The sequence below is a fragment of the Halichoerus grypus genome, chromosome 5, assembly GCF_964656455.1.
Source record: "Halichoerus grypus chromosome 5, mHalGry1.hap1.1, whole genome shotgun sequence".
In the NCBI taxonomy this organism is placed as follows: domain Eukaryota; kingdom Metazoa; phylum Chordata; class Mammalia; order Carnivora; family Phocidae; genus Halichoerus; species Halichoerus grypus.
The window spans coordinates 92,637,188-92,661,990 of record NC_135716.1 but is presented as its reverse complement, the minus strand read 5'-3'; the positions used below and the strand labels follow the sequence as shown (position 1 = coordinate 92,661,990).

General features: G+C 33.1%; 1 protein-coding gene across 1 annotated transcript in view; it reads left to right on the top strand.

Moving 5' to 3' along the window:
• Positions 1-24,803, top strand: part of SYCP1 (synaptonemal complex protein 1) — a 146,474-nt gene that overhangs the window by 66,996 nt on the left and 54,675 nt on the right. The window contains exons 16-22 of the mRNA XM_078072570.1: positions 8,479-8,583; positions 9,559-9,662; positions 10,808-10,925; positions 11,746-11,816; positions 14,337-14,418; positions 19,702-19,764; positions 19,934-19,996. Coding sequence (XP_077928696.1) covers positions 8,479-8,583; positions 9,559-9,662; positions 10,808-10,925; positions 11,746-11,816; positions 14,337-14,418; positions 19,702-19,764; positions 19,934-19,996 — 606 coding nt within the window. The remainder of the gene's footprint in view (positions 1-8,478; positions 8,584-9,558; positions 9,663-10,807; positions 10,926-11,745; positions 11,817-14,336; positions 14,419-19,701; positions 19,765-19,933; positions 19,997-24,803) is intronic.

Genomic DNA, 24,803 nt, shown 5'->3' with positions numbered 1-24,803 from the left:
ATAAGGGCTAAGAACCCATGTCCTGTTTTCCTTGTAACCTTAGTATTTACTTAGCACAGTGACTGACACTTTATAAATATTTGTTGAATGAATGAATACTAAGCATTATTTTTACTATAAAGATTCACTCCTAAGCAGATAAGGATTGGTTTAGGGTTTTGTTATATTTGGACAGCAATAGAACACAATACCTTTGTCTTTAAAATTGTAATGTTTTGATTGCTATCCAGCTCTTTACTTCTTAGCTGTATGACTGAGAGCAAATTAACTAAACTCTTGATGCCTCAGTTTTCCATCTATGAAATAGGGAAAATAATTGTACACATCTAATGGGGTAGTTATAAGGAATAAATAAAACAATATATTTGCCCATTTAGCAAACATATGTTGAGTTTTTTTTATGCTGTACTCTGGGGGTACAGTTGGGAGCAAATGGATGCATATGCTGCTTTCATGGATCTACAGTCATGAAATATCACACTTAAATATAAGCAATCATTCAAAGGTAATATTAAGATGGTGACAAAGGCAATAAAGGAGAGTGCTAATAAAGGCAGTGCTATGCCACCTATAATTAAGGGACTTCAACTAGTTAGGTCAGAAGAGCCTTTTTTTGAAAAAGTAAAGATTGAACTGAAATCCAGATAAGGAAGGGAAGAGCTTATCCGGTAGAGGACATATAATGTGTAAAGTTCCTTTGATAGGAAGGAGTATGGTGAGTGCAACATGGAGTGAAAGGGAGAGTCGTGCAAAATGAGGCTAGAGAGTTAAGGTAGTAGGAGCATGGCAATTCATGGCCTTTTGAATCATATCAAGATGATTTTATATTTATCCTAAGAGGAATGGAAAGCTCTAAAGAATTTCAGTAGGGAGTGACTTGGTTTGCGTTTTGAAAATCTCATTTGTCTTGCAATATTGAGAACAGTATGTTAAGATAGAACAGTTAAGTAGACAGACAATCACAGTAGCCAGAGGAGAGATGATTATAGCTTAGGCTGGGAGGTGGTGGTGAGAAAAAAATGGATGGTTTTGAGAGATATTTAAGATTTAAATACTTTGGATTGGTCTAGGGGGATATTACCATTTGTTGAAAAGATTCCTTTTTTCCATTGAGTTGCTTTTGCACATTTATAAAAATCAATTGGCCATATTTGTGTGGTTCTGTTTCTGGACTATTTCTGTTTTCTTGATCTATTTGTTATCAATTCACCAATATATCAGTGTCTTGATTACTGTAGCTTTATAGTTGGTCTTAAATAGCTACACATTGCCTATTGATAAAATTCAGACTCTTTAAGTCCAATTAGGTTTTTAAAAAACATTTTTATTTAAATTCAATTTAGTTAACATACAGTGTATTATTAGTTTCAGGGGTAGAATTTAGTGATTCATCATTTGCATATAACACCCAGGGCTCATTACATCAAGTGCCCTCCTTGATGCCTATCACCCAATTACCCTATCCCCCCACCCACCTCCCCTCCAGCAACCCTCAGTTTGTTTCCTAGAATTGAGAGTCTCTTATGGTTTGCCCCTTTCTCTGTTTTTATCTTATTTTTCCTTCCCTTCCCCTATGTTCATCAGTTTTGTTTCTTAAATTCCACATATGAGTGAAATCATATCGTGTTTGTCTTTCTCTGACTGACTTATTTCACTTAGCATAATACCCTCTAGTTCTATCCACATCATTGCAAATGGCAAGATTTCATTCTTTTTGATGGCTGAGTAATATTCCATTGTATATGTACCACATCTTCTTTATCCATTTATCTGTTGATGGACATGTGGGCTCTTTCCATAGTTTGGCTATTGTGGACATTGCTGCTCTAAACATTGGATATGCATATACCCCTTCGAATCACTGTATTTGTATCCTTTGGATAAATACCTAGTAGTGCAATTGTTGGGTCGAGGGGTAGTTCTATTTTTAACTTTTTGAGGAACCTCCATACTGTTTTCCAGAATGGCTGCAGCAATATGCATTCCCACTGACAGTGTGAGAGTGTTCCCCTTTCTCTGAATCCTCACCAACATCTATTATTTCCTGAGTTGTTAATTTTAGCCATCTGACAGGTGTGAGGTGGTATCTCATTTTTTAATTTGTATTTCCCTGATGCCAGGTGATGTTGAGCATTTTTTCTGTGTCTGTTAGCCATCTGGATGTCTTCTTTGGAAAAATATCTGTTCATGTCTTCTGCCCATTTCTTGATTGGATTTTTGTTTTTTGGATGTTGAGTTTGATAATTTCTTTATAGATTTTGGATACTAGCCCTTTATCTGATATATCATTTGTGAATATCTTCTCCCATTCTGTAGGTTGCCTTTTAGTTTTGTTGATTGTTTTCTTTGCTGTGCAAAAGCTTTTTATCCTTATGTACTCCCAGTAGTTCATTTTTGCTTTTGTTTCCCTTGCCTCTGGAGATGTGTCTAGCAAGAAGTTGCTGCGACCGAGGTCAAAGAGATTGCTGCCTGTGTTCTCCTCTAGGATTTTGATCCTGTCATCCGTTATGAATTTATTTTTGTGTATGGTGTAAGAAAACGGTCCAGTTTCATTCTTCTACATGTGGCTGTCCAATTTTCCCAGCACCATTTGTTGAAGAGACTGTCTTTTTTCCATTGGATATTCTTTCCTGCTTTGTCAAAGATTAGTTGGCCATAGAGTTGAGTGTCCATTTCTGGGTTCTCTATTCTATTCCATTCATCTATGTGTCTGTTTTTGTGTCAGTACCATACTGTCTTGATGATCACAGCTTTGTAATACAGCTTGAAATCTGGAATTGTGATGCCTCCAGCTTTGCTTTTCTTTTTCAACATTCCTCTGATATTTCAGGGTCTTTTCTGGTTCCATACAAATTTTAGAATTGTTTCTGGAGGCACCTGGGTGGCTCAGTCCAGTAAGCATCTGCCTTTGGCTCAGGTCATAATCCCAGGGTCCTGGGATTGTGCCCTACATTAGACTTCCTGCTCATCAGGGAGCCTGCTTCTCTCTCTCCCTCTGCTGCTCCCCCAGCTTGTGCTCTCTCTGTCAAGTAAATAAATAAAATCTTTATAAAAATTTTTAGAATTGTTTGTTCCAGCTCTGTGAAAGATGCTGGTGGCATTTTGATAGGGATAGCATTGAATCTATAGATTGCTTTGGGTAGCATAGACATTTTAACAATATTTGTTCATCCAATCCATGAGCTTGGAATATTTCCATTTTTTTGTGTCTTCCTCAATTTCTTTCATAAGTGTTGTATAGTTTTCAGAGTACAGATCTTTTACCCTTTTGTTAGGTTTATTCCTTAGGTATCTTATGATTTTTGGTGCAATTGTAAATGGGATAGATTCTTTTTTTTTTAATTTTTTATTGTTATGTTAATCACCATACATTACATCATTAGTTTTTGATGTAGTGTTCCATGATTCATTGTTTGTGCATAACATTGTTTGTGCATAACACCCAGTGCTCCATGCAGAACGTACCCTCTTTAATACCCAACACCAGGCTAACCCATCCTCCCACCCCTCTAGAACCCTCAGTTTGTTTTTCAGAGTCCATCGTCTCTCATGGTTCGTCTGGGATAAATTCTTTTATTTCTCTTTCTGCTGCTTCATTGTTAGTGTATAGAAATGCAGCAGACTTCTGTGCATTGGTTTTGTTTTTGTTTTTTTTTTTATATCCTGTGACTTTGCTGAATTCCTGTATCAGTTCTAGCAGTGTTTTGGTGGAGTCTTTTGGCTTTTCTACATAGAGTATCCTGTGATCTGGGAAGAGTGAAAGTTTGCCTTCTTCTTTGATGATTTGGATGCCTTTTATTTCTTTTTGTTGTCTGATTGCTGAGGCTAGGACTCTTAGTACTGTTATACAACAATGGTAAGAGTGGACATCCCTGTCATGTTCCTGACCTTAGGGGAAAAGCTCTCAGTTTTTCACCTGTTGAGGATGATATTCACTGTGGGTCTTCCGTATATGGCTTTTATGAAGTTGAGGTATGTTCCCTTTATCCCTACATTGTGGAGGGTTTTTATCAAGAAAGGATGCTGTATTTTATCAGATGCTTTTTCTGCATCTGTTGAGAGGATCATATGATTCTTATTCTTTTATTAATGTGGTGTCTCATGTTGATGGATTTGTGGATGTTGAACCACCCCTGCAGCCTAGGAATAAATCCCACTTGGTCATGGTGAATAATCCTTTTAATGTACTGTTGGATCCTATCAGCTAGTATCTTGTTGAGAATTTTGGCATCCATGTTCATCAGGGATATTGGTAATTCTCCTTTTTGGTGGGGTCTTTGTGTGGTTTTGGGCTCATGGTAATGCTGGCCTTGTAGAATGAGTTTGGATGTTTTCCTTCCATTTCCATTTTTTGGAACAGTTTCGGAAGAATACATATTAATTCTTCTTTAAATGTTTGGTAGAATTCCACTGGGAAGCCATCTGGCCCTGGACTGTTGTTTTTTGGGAGATTTTGTATTACTGCTTCAATTTCCTTGCTGGTTATGGGTCTGTTCAGGTTTTCTATTTCTTCCTGTTTCAGTTTTTGTAGTTTATATATTTCTAGGAATGCATCTGTTTCCTTCAGATTACCTAATTTCTTGGCATATAATTGCTCATAATATTCTTTTATAATGGTTTGTATTTCTGTGGTGTTGGTTGTGATCTCTCCTCTTTCATTGGTGATTTTTTTAAATTTGGGTCCTTTCTCTTTTCTTTTTGATAAGTCTGGCCAGGGGTTTATCAAACTTGTTAATTCTTTCAAAGAACCAGGTCCTACTTATGTTGATTTGTTCTGTGGTTTTTTTTATTTCTATGTCATTTATTTCTGCTCTAATCTTTATTATTTCTCTTCTCCTGCTGGATTTAAGCTTTATTTGCTGTTATTTTTCCAGCTCCTTTAGGTGTAAGGTTAGGTTGTGTATTTGAGACTTTTCTTGCTTCTTGAGGAAGGCCTGTACTTCCCTCTTAGGACCACCTTTGCTGCATTCCAGAAGTTTTGAACTGTCATGTTTTCATTTTCATTTGCTTCCATGTGTTTTTTAATTCTTCTTTAATATCCTCGTTGACCCATTCATTCTTTAGTAGGATGTTTTTTAACCTTCTTGTATTTGTGGTTCTTCCAAATTTTTTCTTGCAGTTCACTTCAAGTTTCATAGCACTGTGGTCTGAAAATACCCGTGGTATGATCTCAATCTTTTTGTACCAGTTGAGTCCTGATTTATGACCTAGTATGTGATCTGTTCTGGAGAATGTTCCATGTGCACTTGAAAAGAATGTGTATTCAGCTTTAGGATTAATTGCTCTGAATATATCTGTTAAGTCCATCTGGTCCAGTGTGTCTTTCAAAGCTCTTGTTTCCATGTTGATCTTTGGCTTAGATGATCTGTCCACAGTTGTAAGTGAAGTGTTAAAGTCCTCTACTATTATTGTTATTATTAATGAGTTTCTTAAATTTGTTATTAATTGATTTATATATTTGGCTGCTTCCAAGTTGGGGGCATAAATATTTATAATTGTTAGGTCTTCTTGTCAGATAGACCCCTTTATTATGATATAGTGTCTTTCTTCAGCTCTTATTACAGTCTTTGGTTTAAAATCTAGTTCGTCTGATATAAGGATGGCTACTCCAGCTTTCGTTTGATGTCCATTAGCGTGATAAATGGTTCTCCACCCCCTCATTTTCAATCTGGAGGTGTCTTTGAGTCTAAAATGAGTCTCTTGTAAGCAACATATTGATGGGTCTTTTTTTTAATCCATTCTGTACCCTATATCTTTTGTTTGGAGCACTTAGTCCATTTACATTGAGAGTAATTATTGAAAGATATGAATTTAGTGCCATTGTATTACCTGTAAAGTTGCTGTTCCTATAGATTGTCTCTGTTCCTTTCTGGTGGTTGTTACTTTTGGTTTCTCTTTCTGCTCAAAGGGTCCCCTTTGATATTTCTTGCAGGGCTGGTTTAATGTTCACGAATTCCTTTAGTTTTTGTTTGTCTTGGAAACTTTCTCTCTCCTTCTATTCTGAATGACAGCCTTGCTGGGTAAAGTATTCTTGCTGCATATTTTTCCCATTTAGCACATTGAATATAACCTGCCAGTTCTTTCTGGCCTGCCAGGACTCTGTGGACAGGTATGCTGCCAGCCATTTGTGTCTTCCCTTGTAGGTTGAGGACCTCTTGTCCTGAGACACTTTCAGGATTTTCTCTTTATCTTTGTAATTTGCAAGTTTCACTGTAATATGTTGAGGTGTTGACCTATTTTTGTTGATTTTTGAGGGTAGTTCTCTGTGCTTTTTGGACTTGAATGCCTGTTTCCTTCCCCAGATTAGGGAAGTTCTCAGGTATAATTTGTTTAAATAAACCTTTTGCCCCTTTTTCCCCACTCTGCTTCTTCTGGGACCTCCTATATTACGGATATTATTTCACTTTATGGAATTGCTGAATTCCCTAAGTCTACCTTCGTGATCTAATAGTTTTCTTTCCTCTTCTTTTCAGTTTCATTATTTTCCATAATTTTATCTTCTCTGTCACTGATTCACTCTTCTGATTCATTCATCCTGGTTTTCATGTCATCCACTTGGGACTGCATCTCGATTATAGCATTTTTAATTTTGGCCTGACTAGATTTTGGTTTTTATCTCTACAGTAAGAGATTTCCTAGTGTCTTCTATGCTTTTTTCAAGCCCAGCTAATATCTTTATAATTGTTCTTTTAAATTCTAGTTCAGACATCTCACTTATCTGTATTGATTAAATCCCTGGCTGTGAGTACTACTTCCTGTTCTTTCTTTTGGGGTGAATTTCTCTGTGTCATCATTTTGTTCAGAAAAGAAAAGAAAGCAAGAAAGAAAGAGAAAAAGACAACAAAAACAATGATAAAAACAACAAAAAAACCCCAAAAAAACTAGATCCTGGGTTTGTTTTGGTCTGCTTGTTAAAAATAAATAAAAATAAAAACTAGATCCCAAAATAAGAAACACACACACACACTAAAATACAATTAAAAGAAACAAAAAATACAAAGTATATATAAGAAAATTAAAAATGAATAAAGAAAAGATTTGAAAAAATAAGTAAATAACTGAAAAAATAATAAAATACTAAAGAATAAAAATACAAAGAGTGCTATATACTGTTTTCCCTAAGAGCTGAAGCTTTGCAGCCCTCTATGATCTATAAACTTGGTGTGAGTGAGTTGTTTGTGCTGGTCTTCTGGGGGAGGGGCCTGTTGAGCTGATTCTCAGGTGGACTTGCCCTAGTGGAAATGCACCTCCAGCATTCAGGGAGGCAGGGTTTGGTGTCAATTAGTAGTTTTTTATTATTAATATAGGACATTTATTGCCAAGTCTTTAATGAAATTGTTGTGATCTCATGCTTGAGTAAACAACATAAAAATTGAATGTATATATATATATATATATAAAATTCCAAGGAGGAATTAATAGTAATTAAGTACCCATAACTAAAGAAACAGTGGTTATTTTATACTTAGTCTTCCTTAGTTTCTAGAGCTATGCTGTTCTGTATGGTAGCTACTGTCCAAATGTGGCATTTAAATTTAAATTAATTAAAGTAGACCAAATTTAAAAGTCAGTTCCTCAGCTCCAATAGCCACATTTGAAGTGCTCAGTTACTATCATATGTCCTATCATTGCAGAAAGTCTTATTGTATGGGACTCATCTGAAGCGGAGGTTGACAAAATTTTTATCTAAACAGCCAGTAGCAAATTTTTAGGCTTTGTGGGCTATATTGATCTCTGTTGTAGCTATTCAGCTTTGTTGTTATAAGGTAAAATGGGAATATACAATACATAAACATATTGGCTGTATTACAGTAAAACTTTATTAAAAACAAGCAGTGGCTGGTTTTGGCCTGTTGACTGTGGGTTGTTCAACTTGGTTGTCTAGAACATTGAATTTAATTCTTGATACCTTACTTAAAATTGTGTATTGACAAAGTGAGTCCGTCCTGAGGGAATAAAGCAAAACCATTTCATCGGAAGAATGATAATAAGAATTAGAGATTTTAGAATAGTTAAGAGAAAAGTTAGGGAGTGTTAATGACTCTCTTCAAATATTTGTTAGCTATCATGTAAAAAAGGAGTTAGACTTTTATGTGACTAAGGAAAGCAGAACAATGACCACTGCATGAAAGTTACAGGGAAGCACATTTTAGTACAATATAAGGACAAACAGGATTGATGGAATAGTGAGTGACTAATAAATGCTAATAAATTGGAGTGATTTATGTATAAGATAAGGTTTGAATTCAATGACCTGTATGATTTTTTTTTTCCAATGAAAAATTTCAGGGCTCTGTCCATTGAATCTTCTGTCATCATATGTAGCTTTAGAATGTACTTAATTATGACTTGTTTTCTCTCTTTTTTTTAATTTAGCCAGAGAGAAACTCATAATTCTCTTTGTTCTAGTTAGACAGTTTGATTATTATGAATATGTGTGTACTTTGGCTATCATGATTTCTCAATGTTCTTAAATAGGTAGAAAACCAAAAACTTTTAGATGAAAAGAAACAATTTGAGAAGATTGCTGAAGAATTAAAAGAAACAGAACAAGAACTAACTGGTCTTCTCCAAACCAGAGAGGTTTGTTTAAAAAAGATACATTTTTCTTTCCAACATCTTGTTAGTAGAGTACAGATTTACAGAATAGATTGTGGTATAGCTATTAGCTTTGTGAAGGATTTCTTCTCAAAATTCCTTTCAAAGGAAGTGTTCCTGCTATGTTTAATATACTAATGATAGATTTGAAACAAATTTAGAGAATCTTCATATTATAATGTGGTAGAGAAAGGTCAACATTAAGATATCAATAGTATGTATAACAATCACATTTTTTATGTCTTCAGTATTTCTTTATACATTTAAAATTTCACTTTTATTAAATTCTTCATTTATAATAATTTTATAGTGCTCATACTATAATTTTAGAATATATTTTTATTTTAAAAATGTATTTTTTCAGTACATAATAGCATTACATTGTAACCATCTTTTTATAATGTAAGAACAGCTTAGTTTTTTTTTTTAAGATTTTATTTGAGAGAGCGAGTACGAGCAGGGGGAGGAGCATAGGGAAAGGGAGAGGGACAAGCAGACTCCCTGCTGAGCATGGAGCTGGATGTGGGGCTCGATCTCAGGACCCCGAGATCATGAACTGAGCTGAAGTCAGATGCTTAACTGAGTCAGCCAGGTGCCCCCAGAACAGCTTAGTTTTTAAGATTCTACCTGATTTCATTAATTAATATATTTTTCTTAACATAACATTTTAGTTGAGATTAATTACCTGGTAGAGTAAAATTGATGAAAATATTTTATGATATGTAAATATAATTTTACTCATTGAGCTTTAGAATATCAAGATGGAATTCACTTAAATTACATTTGTCATTGCTCCTTGTTCTAAAATTATAATGGTTCTGGCATTAAATCTATTAAATTTTAAAATTTGACATTTCTTACCAAAATATTGCCAAATATATGACTTGATTACAAAGTGGCCATACTTTTAAGTAAGAAAATTGTAAAAAAAAGTTTGCTGTGATTATACACATTTTCCAGGGAAAAATACATGATTTGGAAATACAGTTAACTGCCATTGTGACAAGCGAACAGCATTATTCCAAACAGGTTAAAGAGCTGAAAACTGAGCTTGAAAATGAGAAGTAAGTTTTCTATCTACAAATAACTTATGTGTTCAATTTCTAAGCTTTCTGATAGTTAATAATAAATTAGTAAGTTATATTCAATATTTATTTGAATGGGGTTAAAGTTGTGTTTTATTCCTGATTAGAGATCAAAATAATTTATTAATTTCATTGTTAATTAAATTAGCAATGATATGTATATATCATTAGCATAAAAAGGATACATCACAAAGTTGAAAACTTCTTTAGAAGATCACTATATTACTTTTCTTAGAGATATTTAGTTCCTGATAAAAGTAATCATTTGCAGTTCTACCTAGTTATTTTGGTATTTTGTTGAATTATTTCATAGATTTGTTTTGTTGAAGTGACCAAAATACATACAGGTCATTGAATTATGGGTAAAATTCATCTATTAACCAAAATTCCTTTTAATAAATGGACTGGTTAGTTATTTATACTTTAGTATAAATTTATGTTATCCTTGGTATGTTCGCTTTTTCAACCTTTCTTTTTTTAATTTACTCTTTAATGAATTTCCAGTACTGGTAAGTAGAAGATAATAGGTGCTGCTGAAATCATTCCATAGAGCCACACAGTCCCCTTCTTTCATTTAAAATTGATCCTGATTGCAACCAATAATAGCAGTAATCTCTCTTCCAGTGTAGAACATTTGAGACCTTGTTAGAGCAGTTCAAGTGTTGTGCACAGAAGTTAAACTGAGTTTTATTTATTTTAATGAAAATATTTTGTTAAAAATAGTTCATGCCTGAAGTACTACTTTACTTTAATCAAATCACCAGAAATTTGGAATAGTTTCTAAGAGACAGTATACTATAGACAAAAATTATATGAAGAAAATAATATACACTTTAAAATCTGTGGAAAAATATGGGGCATGAGGTGTGTAGGGAATATTCAAGGAAATAGGACCTCTTGAAAAACTTACAGAAAATTTTAAACATGTACAAAGACTTCTAGAGGAAATAATGTAATGAAACAGCATATATCTATCACTCAGCTTCAGAAATTATTAACTAATGGCCAATCTTATTTATACTCCCAGCCCTTTCTCTCTTTACCCTGAGATTATCTTGAATTAAATTCCACATCATATAATTTAATAGGTAAATATTTAGGTCTGACATGTTTTTTAAAAATAGGCTTAAGACTACTGAACTAAATGCAAGCTGCAACAGGCTTTCACTGGAGAACAAAGAACTAGCACAAGAAACAAGTGATACGGCCCTAGAAATCAAGAAACAGCAAGAAGATATTGATGTGAGTTGATAAAGAAAGTACCAGTGACTTAGTTTTCTAACCTGTAAAATTAGGGTATTAGAATAGATTACTTTCCAAAATTCTTTCACTTTTACAAATCTGATTATGTTAGAGCTGATACTTTGTTTCAGAAGAAAAATATGCATATTGATTTTGATGGTGATAATGGGCAACAGAATATAGAGACTACCCATTGATAAAGTTAATTTAATTTTAAGCATCAAGATTTTTATGAAGTATTTACTCAACAAGTATTTATTAAGTAAATCATGTAAGAATGTGGAGGATACAATGGTGAATAAAATATCTTCCTCTTTAAGTTCTTATGGCTCAATAGAAAAACTAAATGCTCAAATAACTTAAACAAAATACTATGTTACATGTGTTGTTTGGAGACCAAGTGTAATCGGAATTGACAAGATTGCTTCTGCCTTGGTGGAAGAGAAGGCTTCAGAGAGAGTATAGCATTGATTTTGGCCTTAAAAGATAAATAACTATGAATTCAGTAGATAACAGTGAATTGAAAAGCATTCCTTGAAGCCACAACAATATGAACAGAGGATAGAAGTCTTAAATTATTACTGGGAAACAGCAAGTAAGACTTGTTTTTTTTAGCTACTATATAGAGATTGTTAGGGGAATAATTAAAATAAGGCTGGAAAAATAGTGTGGAGCTATGCAAGGTAAATAGCCCATTGTCTTATTTTATATATAACTAAATGAATTTTATGCTGGCAGATAAAGGTTTTAAATAATAGTTCCAATTTTATTTTTGGTGAAACAAAGTAATTAATATAAACAACATTGATTATTTCCTTAGAATAGCAAAAAGGAAGAAGAAAGGATGTTGAAAAAAATAGAAAAACTAGAAGAAACGGAAACACAGTTAAGGCAAGACTAATGAGTTGGCTTTTTTTTAAGTCTGGCAAGAGATTTTAGTATTTCTTTTCTGTTAATTTGTTATAGTTAATTTAGATACTTAATGTTGAATATGGTATAGAGTAAAAAATTAGAATTACTGTGTTGGAATTCTGCTTAAAAATAAAATTGTAATGTTTGTTCTTAGTGTTGAAATAGTGAGATTAGACTTAGAGATTAATTTTAAAGCATCCTGAACTTTCTTATATTTAATATTTAAGAAAATAATTATATACAAGGAAATTTAGATGAGAAATTTTTTAAAATATTATATTATATATAAATAATAAAAAATATTATTTTTAAACATTGTCCATGTTTCTAGGTGTTTTCACAATCATCTATTTTAATGCCTATAAACCAGTCAAGTGGGTATAACAGTATTTAGTCCTTTTTGTTTTTAGATATTTACATTTTCTAGTTTTCCACTATCATAAATAGTACTGTAGTCAACATCTTGGCGCATACAGATTTTTTCCCTTATTTTGAATTTGATAGACTACGTTTCAAGGAGTAAAATTTACTGAGCTACTGGAATAATTGTTTCAATGACTTTTGATAATCAAATGGTTTCTAATAGGTTATAATGGTTGTAAACCATATAGTACAACCACTGTTGCATGAAAATGATGGTTCCAAAATCTTTTAATTTGTTTTGGGTATTATCATTAATTTTTGATAATATAATAGATAAAAACAACTCTTTGTTCTTATGATTTGTAATTTTCATTCTTTGGATAAGCTTTGGAATTTTTTTATGCTTGCTTGCTCGAATTTCTTATTTCTAAAATTGCTTATATCTGTTCCCCATTAATATTTTGAGGTCTTAATTGTTTTTTTACTGATTTATTTAAACTTTAAAAAATATAGTAATCCTTTATCTTGTTTTATTTACAGTACATATTTCCCCCAACTTGTTTTCCTTTCACTTTGGGTAATTTTTTGTCGTGCATAAGTTTTTTGATTTTGTATTAGACCTAGTTGTCTTTTTTTGCGGGGGGGGGGTAATTTTTCCTATTGCCTTTCTACTTAGAAATTTTTTGCCTGCTTGAAATCAAATATTAATCTTTTTTTTAGTTTTTTTTCAAATTGATATATTGATATTTAGTTTTTCTTTCTCTTTTTAAATAATAAAAACATTTCAAGATAGCAGTGTACTTCTTAACAGAGCTATGGATCTATGAGTTGGGTTTTGATAGTGTTTTCATGTTTGTTTCCTAAGTAACATGTTTTTGTATTTTGTTTCCTTTTAATCCATTAGCAATTTAGATGATTTCCAAATTTTGGGGCGCTCTTGTTCTTATAGTCTGAAGTATTAAGTTTTGGTTTTTTTATACTTGGTTAGCATTTAGGTTAGGATTGAGTTATATGGGGTAATGTGAATAAAGTGCTGCGTATAGTTCCTGGCCATATAACTGTTATTTTCTAGGTTTGGAAAGTCAACTTTTATTGTATTTCTAATGATTGCTTTTGTTGTTGTTGCTCAATTTTCTCCTTGAGAAGTAGCTGTTATTTTTAGATTGAATCTCTGTGACTAAGGCACTGTACATTTTGAGGATAAAAAGTGAAGACCTATTTTAGGGAAAGACTGCTTTTTATTTAAGAGAATTCAGATTATTTAGATAATATCTTTTTGTACATCTACCTATTCTATAGACTTACAGAACTCTAAATATAAATATATAGGAAAAGTAAGAGTATGCCAATTAAAAATTTAATACTCAGTTAAAGAGCAAATATCCTGGATTCAGTTTTTATAAGACCAGTTATTCCACATGATTGAATAATATTCTGTGCATACAGGCTAAACCCAGCAACATATTAGTGCTAACCAGGGAGACTATAATTAAAAATAGCTTCAAGGATCTGAGACAAAAATACCATTGCGTTATGTGCAACAGGCAGATTTTTTTTTAATTTAAAAAATTTTGAAAGGATAACATATGCATATGGCACAAAATTCAAAGCAACAAAGGGGAACACAGGGAAAGGAAACTATCTACCCTTTGTCTTCCTGCTATCTAGTTTCCTTCCCCAGAGTTATCACTGTTTCTTGTGTTTCCAGAGATACTCTCTCTCTATGTAAGGATATTTGTCTATGTAAATATCTCAGTCAAGTAGTTCTTCATTAAAATCACTTGTATTTATGTCCCTAATTTATTTGTATAAAATTATGACTACATCTTAGAATGATGACCAATTATGACTTCTTTAAGAAAAGAGTAAAGTAAAATCTTGGCTTAAATAAGAAATAAGTATTTCTTTTTTTTATGGATAGAGGATCTAGATAGTTTCAAATTAAATTATAAAGTAATTTAAATGTAGGAGAGGAAGTGTGCCTGTTGACATTAATGCATGAAAAATTACCAAACAAAATGAAAATTTAAACCAACAAAAAAAATATAATAGACAACCATTTTAACAAATCCCAGAAAAGGAGTAAAACAAAAATTTTAAATTTTTTTACAATGTCACTCTTCCATTTCCTTTAAGGAATGAACTGCAATCTGTGAGAGAAGAACTAAAACAGAAAGAAGATGAAGTTAAATGTAAATTGGACAAGAGTGAAGAAAATGTATGTTATATTTAATAATAAATTGTATAACAGAATTTCAAATCATAAAATCAACACCACATGTCTAAAAAAAAATAAAGTGAAGTATGCTATCAATATAGGGACTGTTGTAGGCTGTTGACCTTAAAACCATAGGCAAAGTTGGGTTATTTTGCTTACATGGTTTATATCTAGAAGAAATAGTAGCCTAATTCCAAATTTCTTTCACAAATGCTCAATACTTAATGTTGATTTACATTTTTAGGCTAAAAGTGTTCGTGTTTTAGTAGTAAAGAACATACTGATAAATTGATACGTTTGTGTTGTGCTTTGGTGGATATGATTTCAACAAATTGAGATAGGAAGGTTTTTAGGGAAGAATGTCACAAAAGTAGAATAGTATGTGACCTGATGATAGTATACAATATACATAGTGGGGAAAAGATTTGCCAAAATAGATAGATCAAGCTAGATTGTGAAGGCCTTGACTGTGTTTTTTCACTCACTCAGCACATATTATTAGCTACCTACCTGTGCCAGGCACTGTTCTGGGTGCCCAATTTGGATTTCATTTGTTCTGGTGGATAATGTGTGATCCAATTAAATTTTTTTTAATTAGGGAAGTCACATTTTTAATTTTTAAGAATGGAATGGGGAGATGTGAAAGATACTGGAATTAGTTGGAAGGCTTTAAAAAAGTGTCTTGAAAGCTCTGAAAAAAAATCTTGGAGAGGACTTTGGCCTAGTTTAGTTTACTTACTTATTCCTGAGTCAATCATTGTGGTTAAGGGGTAGAGTAATTTGGTGAAGCCTGAGCTGTGTACCTACCTATTCCTAGACAGATCATCTTCCATCAAACTACATGGATTTAGGAGGATTATTATGGAATTTACACTAACAGAGTCTTCTCAGGAAAGAATGGTGGCCAGACTAAAATAACTCCTCTATATAATTGCTACTGGAGCCTATACAAGGAGTATCTAATCAAAAGTTGAGTCAGGACAAGCCTCCTGGAAGAAGTGACATTCGGTTTGAAACCTAAGATTAATAGGAATTAGTGGAAGGCAGAGGGGTAGACACAAATATATCAGGGAGAAGAGTATTATAAATTATAAGCATACACATAGACTATATACAGAGTATGAGAGAGTGTCATATTTAAACAACTATGGAAACTTCATCTTGGATGAAAGGTGGAGTTTAAGATAGTAGTAATAGTGGATGGAGTAGGAAAAGATGAGGGTAGAGAGATGAGCATGGAGAGTTGAAGGATAGGGGAAATGAAGGTTGGGAGAGATGAGGGCAGATTATTTAAGGCCTCATAAACTATATTTAGGAATTTGACATTATTGAAGAGTTTTGACCTGAGAAGTGTCATATTTATTTTTAGAAAGTTGTAAGACTATTTTACAACTAAGATTTTAAGGATGAGATGAGCTAATATTTTTAAGGGCTTACAGTGTACCAAGAACATTCTAGTTCTTTATATATGTTCTCTTAGTTAACCACAAGTTATTTTTGTTCTCATTTTATGAATTAAGAAATTGGGCCTCCAAAGGGTAAAAAAGCCTTGAAAAGCTACATAACTCTTAGTAGTAGTGCTGGTCTTCTAACATTCTTTAGACTATACCACATTTTTTTCTCTCAAAAAGCTATTTTTTTCGTTCAGTTTCATATTAATTAAGTTCAACCAGAAAAAGGAATTTAATCTCCTGAAGACTTGCTATGTAATTTACTATTTTAAAATTTGCATCAGAGGCTGCTTCAAGACACTAATCCTTTTGTGATGGGAAAAAAACATGAATTTGGTGTTTAATGTAAAATAAAAATCCTTTACCAAGAATTTAAATATATTTTACCAATGTACAAGATATTAGTGATGAGTTAAGGAAAAAAGCCCAAAATGCAAGACAAGTTGGAATATTTAAGCTTTTTCCGAGGTTGGATTTCAATTTACTTATTGAAACAGTTTCCCAGAAAGAATCCAATTTGCAAGTAGTTCTCAGAAATTTGCCTGACATTGAAATTCATTACACTTTTCCCCCCAATCCACTACCTTAGTTCAGACATTTATATTTCATACATGCTTTCTCTGAGCCTATTTTCTCATCTCTAAAATGGAGATAATAATACCTGCCCTTTCTTTATCATTGGGTTGTTCTGAGGTTCAGATTAACGTGTTTGTGAAAGACATATTTAGAAGATTATAAACATTTGACAAGACAACTGTAAAAAATTCAAGGTAAACTGGGAAAGTTGATAAAATATTACAAAGTGATATTGGGCTAAGATTAAAATAAGACTGATGAGCATTAACACAAAAACATTAAAGACAATTTCTTTTTTAAAAAGATACTGCAATAAACTGGGAGTATGTATATTTTTGTAGAAATATAAGACTAAGTTTTATGATTCCATTTCTGAAAGATACGCATAGAAGAAAATAGAAATTCTGTTAACATTTTAAATATGATGACAAATAATGTTTTTTAGGCTCGCAGCATTGAATGTGAAGTTTTAAAAAAAGAGAAACAAATGAAGATCTTAGAAAACAAGGTATTATCAAATGGAAAAAAGCATTTTTGAGAAAAGAGACTTCGTAACAACAGTATGACTAGGTTCTTTAGGACCAGCCTTTACACTGGTCCTAAAGAGATTTCAATTCTCTTTGAAGGCTTTAAGGAATAATTTTGGATTTTTACTGCAGGTTTCTTTGAAGAAGCTCTGGGTTCAGGAGTTTTGTACAGTGCTTCAAAGAGCAAAGTTTCATTAAACTCCTCTTTAGTTATCTCTTCCCTTTCCCCACATTTTACACTCTTAGCAGCTATATTTGTTGCAGATATCTTTAGAGTGGCAAGATGCTTTTAAAAGATTATTGTTAGACATTTCTCTCACTCATATAATCAAAGGAGCTACAGAAAATTTTCTGCTCTCTTTATGTGAAGTTGTGAAGTGTTTTTACTGCCTGGCTGTCCATCCCAATTCACTTCTCCTGTCTCCACACATTTATCCTAAACTTGATCTTCTATACAGTAAGTAGTCTGGAAAAGTATAGTTCATCTCTGAAGTTCTGACCTCTGATAACATCATTTTATTCTGCCTAGAATTGTGGTGAATAAAATTCTTTGTTTCTATGCCTGTGAATTATATTACATCGAGATGAACTGTGATTGGAAAAAAAAAAACCTGGTAGTTTAAAACCTTTTCAAGAATTTTGGGAATTTGGGGCGCCTGGGTGGCTCAGTCGTTAAGCGTCTGCCTTCGGCTCAGGTCATGATCCCGGGGTCCTGGGATCAAGCCCCACATTGGGCTCCCTGCTCCATAGGAAGCCTGCTTCTCCCTCTACCATTCCCCTGTTTGTGTTCCCTCTCTCGCTATGTCTCTCTCTGTCAAATAAATAAAATCTTAAAAAAAAAAAAAGAATTTTGGGAATTCTACCAAATACATTTATCTTCAGTAGCCCTAAATTTGGAGATTATTTAAATTTAAAAGGTGTGACAAATTATTTTAATTTTCATTAGCTTATTCAGAAAGAGAGGAGAGTAAGATGGGCAGTCAAATTACATTCAAAGTTGATAGTTTTGATGTCATTATTTTAGTAAGATATACACTTACTTTTGGATTGTAGTAACGCTAGTTCTAAAGATGGCTTTATAGGAATACCAATATCTGAAGTCTTTTCAGGTCTGATTCTGCTTTTTGTTCTTTCTGCTGGTGTTTACTCATTGATTCTTAATTCTTTTTTTTTTTTTCATGATTCTTTGGAATTTTATCTGTGGGACTTCTTTGAGGCTTATGTCAAAGTTTCTATCTTCCCAAAAAGATTTTCTTGGGAGCACTATTTACCAGGAGCCATTTTAAATTAAATTCTCCATTTTAGGTTTTTCCAAATTATAGAGATAGCATGAATTCAGGCTATAAACTCATGTAAGGCTATCTCATGGCTACAAATTTTCAGGGAAGATTTTGATACCTTTCGCTCAGTGCTAGCGTCAAGCCAAGTTTTCTTGTGACCCTTCTGTGTGGCAGATTTTATTTTTTACATTTTCATGGAATAGTCTTTTGAGTTTGTGGCTTTATGCAGCATTGTCTTATTGAATTCCTCACCTTTAGTGAGCTCTAAGTTTTATCTATCTCCCTTACACTAGGTAGTTTCAGCAGATGTCCTTAGCTGGCTTTGGTGCTACCCCCAAACCTACTGTTATCACTTTAAAGTTGTAATTTCAAGTAAGCAGATTCCTTATTTTGTAGCCATTTCCTTTTAAATTATCTTTATCAGGAAGGTTGTTCAGAGTATACAGGTGGCTTTTCTGCCCAAATTGGAAATCCTTGATTTTTAAAATAAGTAAAAATTGTATACACAAATAGTTGCACCCGCTAATGTATTTATACCAGTAAAATTGGCATGAAAATCACCAAAATGTTTCTCATCTTTCTGTAGCTTTTCTTCCTTTGTTTTCTTTTGAGTTTTCTGAAGTAGACCATTTAGGGGTTGGGCATATTAAAAATGAGATATTAAACAGCTGTGCCATGTATTACTCATGTTTTAGAATAATAGTCAATTATGACTGCATGTGGGTTTTGCAATAAAAATATTTAGCAGAGTATTTTGTGCTGAGAGATTAAATTTTTTTCCATTGGAGTTTCTTTCTATTTTGATGGAAATTAGTGCAACTTACATATCTGTAATGTTTTAGGACTGTTTAGAAATCTGTGCTGCTTTTATGGTACTCCAATTATTTCTTAGATTAATGCCTCTTAGTCCAATCATGCCAGTGTACTCAGGTGAAATAGTCTCTCAGAGTAAGATATAAGAAAGTGGTTTAGGTGTTATTTCTGAAAGAAGAGTTAGAATGTAGTTAGGAGGAGATAGAGTATCACATTTTTCCCTTTCCCCAAATATAAAAAGTAAAAGAGACTCAGAAATGAGAAATGAGGAATAATTAGTAAGGAAGAAGGCAAAGTTATATATATCTTACCTCTGGCTGTAGCTTTTCAAAATCCGATTAATAATATAATTCAGTCTTTTATATAGAATTGACCAAGAGGAACATTTTCCTTAAAGTAATTGAATTCATGTGTTCTTTAAGTAGGTTAAGAAATGTGAAGAATTTCAAATTTGTATTGATAAAATCTTTATTAAAATTTATGCTTGATCACATAATTTTTTACATTAATGGAATTACTAAACTACATGATTTTTATAGTGACCTTTATATTATTTTATGCAATATTTTTGTTTTAAATTACTTATTTTGACTGGAATATTAAATAAAATAATTATAATTTCTTATAATTTTTTAGTGTAACAATTTAAGGAAACAAGTTGAAAATAAAAGCAAGTGTATTGAAGAACTCCAGCAGGAGGTATGTACTGATTCTCAAAATTAAACTACTAAAGAAAAACGATTTTTTTCACTACACTTCTAGAGAATAATGCTTTCCTTTCCTTTAGTAATTTCAGTCTAAGTCAGTAACAGGGCAAAATTGAATCATGTTGTTACTAAGCATAATTCTTTATTTTAATTTTTTACAGAATAAGGCCTTAAAAAAAAAGGGCACAGCAGAAAGCAAGCAACTGAATGTTTATGAGATAAAGGTATTTGGAATGTTTATTTTTGTTTTTCAAATACTAGTAAGTAGATGAGAACTTAATTTAACTTATATTGTAGTAGTTATTTTCAAAAATTCTTTTGAGACTGTAGGAATCAATCCTTTTAATAGAGTGCTTGTCTGTGACATAACTGTATCAGAATAATCTAAGCAGCTTAAATATATGAATATGTGTGGGATATGTGTGTATTCATATTCCTTACCCATACCTTCAAATTTGAGATCGAGTAGGTTTGGTATATAATATGTAGATAATCTACATATTATAGAGGTCTATATATGATTATCCTGCTGCACAAGAAGTTTGAGAACCATTGATTTTATAGAAACAAGTTAAAGTTAGGGAATGTCAGCTATGATGTCGGAGCCCTAATTTGTTTATTATCATATTCCTAAGTCTTTGAACAACATCTGACAGTAAGTACTCAAATAGTTTTTGAGTCTTGAATGGAAAACTGTGGTTCTCAGTGTTTGAAAGATGTTCCTTTTCTAGGAAAGCAAAAATCTTATACCTTCCTTTTAATACTATTTGAGATTAAAAATATATAAACATTGTGTTAACAATGAAAAGAATTCTCAAACTGCTGGAATCCTATAGAAAGATAATTGATAACATATATCCTGTAATTCAGCCTTCTATAGGTAGAATCAAGAGAAATATACACAATATTCATAGCAGCATTACTTGTAGTAGCCCTAAAATGAAGATGACACAGATAACCATTAGTAGTATAAAAATAAGTCAATAGGATATTACTCTAAGATGACCCAGATGTTGGAATTAGGAGGTAAGTTCATTTATATAGTTTTTATAAGTATATTCAAAGATGGAGAGTATGGTTATAATGAATAAATGGAGAATCTCAGTGAAGAAATGGAAACTTTAAAAAAGCATCAAATGGAAATTGTACCATTGAAAAGTAAAATATTTTAAACTTCAAACTTCAAAGGTCCTTGTAGTAGATTGAAGATGGATGAAAACAGTGACAGTGAACTTGAAGCTGGATCAATAGAAATGATTAGTCAGAGAAACACAGAACAAAGATTAAAAAAAAAAGGAAGGGTTCCTCAGTCACCCGTGGAACAATATCAAGTGGTTTTAAATGTGTAACTGGAGACCCTAAGAAGAGGGGAGAAAGAGAATAGGGCAAAAGAAAGTTATTTGAAAGATTTCTTAAAACTTTCCCACATTTAATAAAAAGCAGAAACTTGCAGATCTGTGGCTTTTAGCAAATCCAGAGCAAGATAAACAGAAAATGATACCTACGCAGGTGTGCCTGAGTCACAGTAGGTAAACCCAAATAAAGAGAAACTTTTAAAAGCAGCCAGAGAAAGGGGAAACAATGATACAAATAAGGGCTGACCTTGAATCAGGACAGTGAAGGCCAGATAACAAAGGAATGACATATGTAAAATGGTGCCAGAAAGAAACTATCAAGCCACAATTCTGTATGCAGCAAAAATAAGGACACTGAGAGTTGTACTAAATGTGTTAAAGACATGCTAAAGGAATTTTTTTTCCATCTGAGGGAAAATGACATCAGATGAAAACTTAAATCAATGGATGGAATGAGAAAACTAGAAACAATTATGTAGATAAATATAAAAGGCTGTATATATTTTTCTTAATTTTTAAAGTGTATATATGGCTTCTTTAAGAAATGCTATATAGAGTGCATAGGGGAAGGGAGGGTAAAATGAAACAAGATGAAACCAGAGAGGGAGACAAATCATAAGAGACTCTTAATCTCAGGAAACAAATTGAGGGTTGCTGGAGTGGAGTTGGGTGGGAGGGATGGGGTGGCTGGTGATGGACTTTGGGGAGGGTATGTGCTATGGTGAGCACTGTGAATTGTGTAAGACTGATGAATCACAGACATGTACCCCTGAAACAAATAATACATTATATGTTAATAAAAAAAAAAGATATATGATAACCATGGCGCAAAGAGCAGGAGGATAATATGACTATTTTGTTGTAAGATTTTTACATTATACGTGAAATAGTACTCTATTAAGTCTTAAGTAGACTATGGTAAGTTAGTGATACATATTACTCTCCCTAGAGCAGCCACTGTAAAATAATGCAAAGAAACATAGTGAAAAGCCAATAGAGGAACTGAAATGGAATACTAAATAATTTTTTTTCATTGGTTGTCAAATGATCCTTTATTGAAATATTTTCCTTTGTAATTCTTAACTTAGTTGGGCATTCTGTTGCACACTATTGTTGTTATCTATGATATCATGAGGGTGGTGGCCATCAACATTTAAGCTCACAGATTGGGCAGTCCCCAGGATCTCTTTAATCGTTCCAGAGAGTCTTTTAGCTAAAGATTGGTGCTGCATCTGTTGGGCTTTGTTGACAATCTCATCAGAAGTGGTATTTCCACTGTGCTTAATGTTTTTCTGCTTTTTGTCTCTTGGCGGTTCCTTGAGGGCTTTGATAATCAGGGCAGAGGCAGAAGGTACCACTTCAATCTGGGCTTTCTGTTCTGAATGATCCGTTTCACTGTAATCCTCAGACCCTTCCATTCACTGGTTTCCTTGGCAATGTCATCACCAACGTTTTTTGGAGACAGACATGGGGGCTGATCTTCAGGGCTGGGGCAGATAACTTCCCCAGTGGTGCCCTTCAGGTATACAATTTTGATCTCACTGGGGTTGAACTTAGGCAGCATGGTGGAGGCAGCTGTGTCAGATGAACCTGGATTTGGGACGACCTAAGACAGTTGCACCTTCATCTCCTCTGAACCAAAAACCAAAAAGTGGAATACTAAAAAATTTTGATAAAGCCAAAAGAGAAGCAGAACAAAAAAAGAGATGATATGAAAAAGATATATAGATTAGAAAAGAATAAGTTAAACTATCTCTTTTTTTTTAGATTTTTATTTTATTTTATTTGAGAGAGAGAGAGAGAAAGTGCACAAGTAGGGGGAGGGGCAGAGGGAGAGAGAGAAGCAGACTTCCCACTGAGTAGGGAACCTGATACAGGGGTTGATCCCAGGACCCCAAGATCATGACCTGAGCCAAAGGCAGATGCTTAACTGACTGAGCCACCCAGGTGCCCTTAAACTGTCTCTTCTTAAGTGATATATTTGTCTATATTAAAAATTCTAACGTTTCTGCCAAGTTGCTAGTGTACTAGTAAGTGAACTTGGCAAAGTCACTGGATACAGAGTTGATTACCAAAAATCAATTGTATTTCTGTCTATTGACAGTTACTAACTGAAAAATTTTAAAACACAATATCACAGTAGTATCAAAATCCATATAATAGAGACAAGTTTAACAAAATATATTGAAGATTCATACACTAAGAAGTACTAACATTGCTGAGACAAAGAAGACCTAAGTAAATATACATATTCATGTTCATTGATTAGATGCCTTGATTTCTTTAAGATGTCAAATTTTCCCAAATTGATCTAGAGAGTCAGTCAATCCCCATCACAATTCCAGCAAATCTTTTTTTTTTTTTAAATAGACCTTAACAAGCTGCTAATAAAAATGCAAAGGACCCAACAATTTTGGAAAAAAAAGAATGAAGTCAGAGGATTTAGGCTGCCTGATTTGAGGATTTACTGTAAAGCTACAGTAATCAAGGTAGTGTATTATTATATTTAAGATAGACAAAGAGATCAGTGGAATCGAATGGAAAGTTTAGAAATAGACTAGTTGATATATAGTACATTGATTTTTCAACAGAGGTGACAAAAAAAATACAATGGGAGAAATGAAAGTTTTTTCAACAAATGTTTTAGAGTAACTGAATATCCATATGGAGAAAAAACCCTCCTACCTCAAACCACAAACAAAAGTTAATTTTAAATGGGCTATAGACCTAAAAATATTGACCTCTAAAGCCTCTAGAGGAAGATATAGTAGAATATCTTCATGGCTTGGAGGTCAGCAAAGATTTCTTAGGGCACAGAAAGCAATATTCATAAAATTATGATAAATTAGACTTCATCAAAATCTGAAAGATCTACATTTCAAAAGGTGTCTTAAGAAAATAGTCAAGATACATGGGCGCCTGGGTGGCTCAGTCATTAAGCGTCTGCCTTTGGCTCAGGTCATGATCCCAGGGTCCTGGGATCGAGCCCCGCATCGGGCTCTCTGCTAGGTGGGAAGCCTGCTTTTCCCTCTCCCACTCCCACTGCTTGTGTTCCTGCTCTCACTATCTCTGTCTCTGTCAAATAAATAAATAAAATCTTAAAAAAAAATAGTCAAGGTACAAAGAAGTTGCAAATACTGACAAAAACATTTATTTGACAAATGACATATTGATGAATAGGTACTATAAAAGTGTTGGTGAAGTTGTAGATCATTTTGAATTCTTATACATTGTTGGTGAGAATGTCAAATGGTGCCATCACCATGGAAAGCAGTCTGGTGGTTACTCAAAAAATTAAAAAGAGAATTAACCGTATGATCCAGTAATTCCACTTCTGGGTATATACCTAAAAGAATTAAAAGCAGGGTCTCAAAGAGATATGTGTCCACTCATGTTCATAAGCAACATTTTCATGATAGCCAAAAGATAAAAGCAACCCAACATTTATTGATTTATTGTCCATATTTAATGGACAAACAAAATGTGTGTATACACACACACACACACACACTCACACACAGTGGAATATTACTCAGCCTTAAGAAAGAAGGAAATTCTGATAGATGCTACAGTGTGGATAAACTTTGAGGACAAAAGGACAAATGGTGTATTATTCTACTGATATGAGGTACCTAAGAGTAGTCAAATTCATAGGCCAGAGAATGGTGGTTGCCAA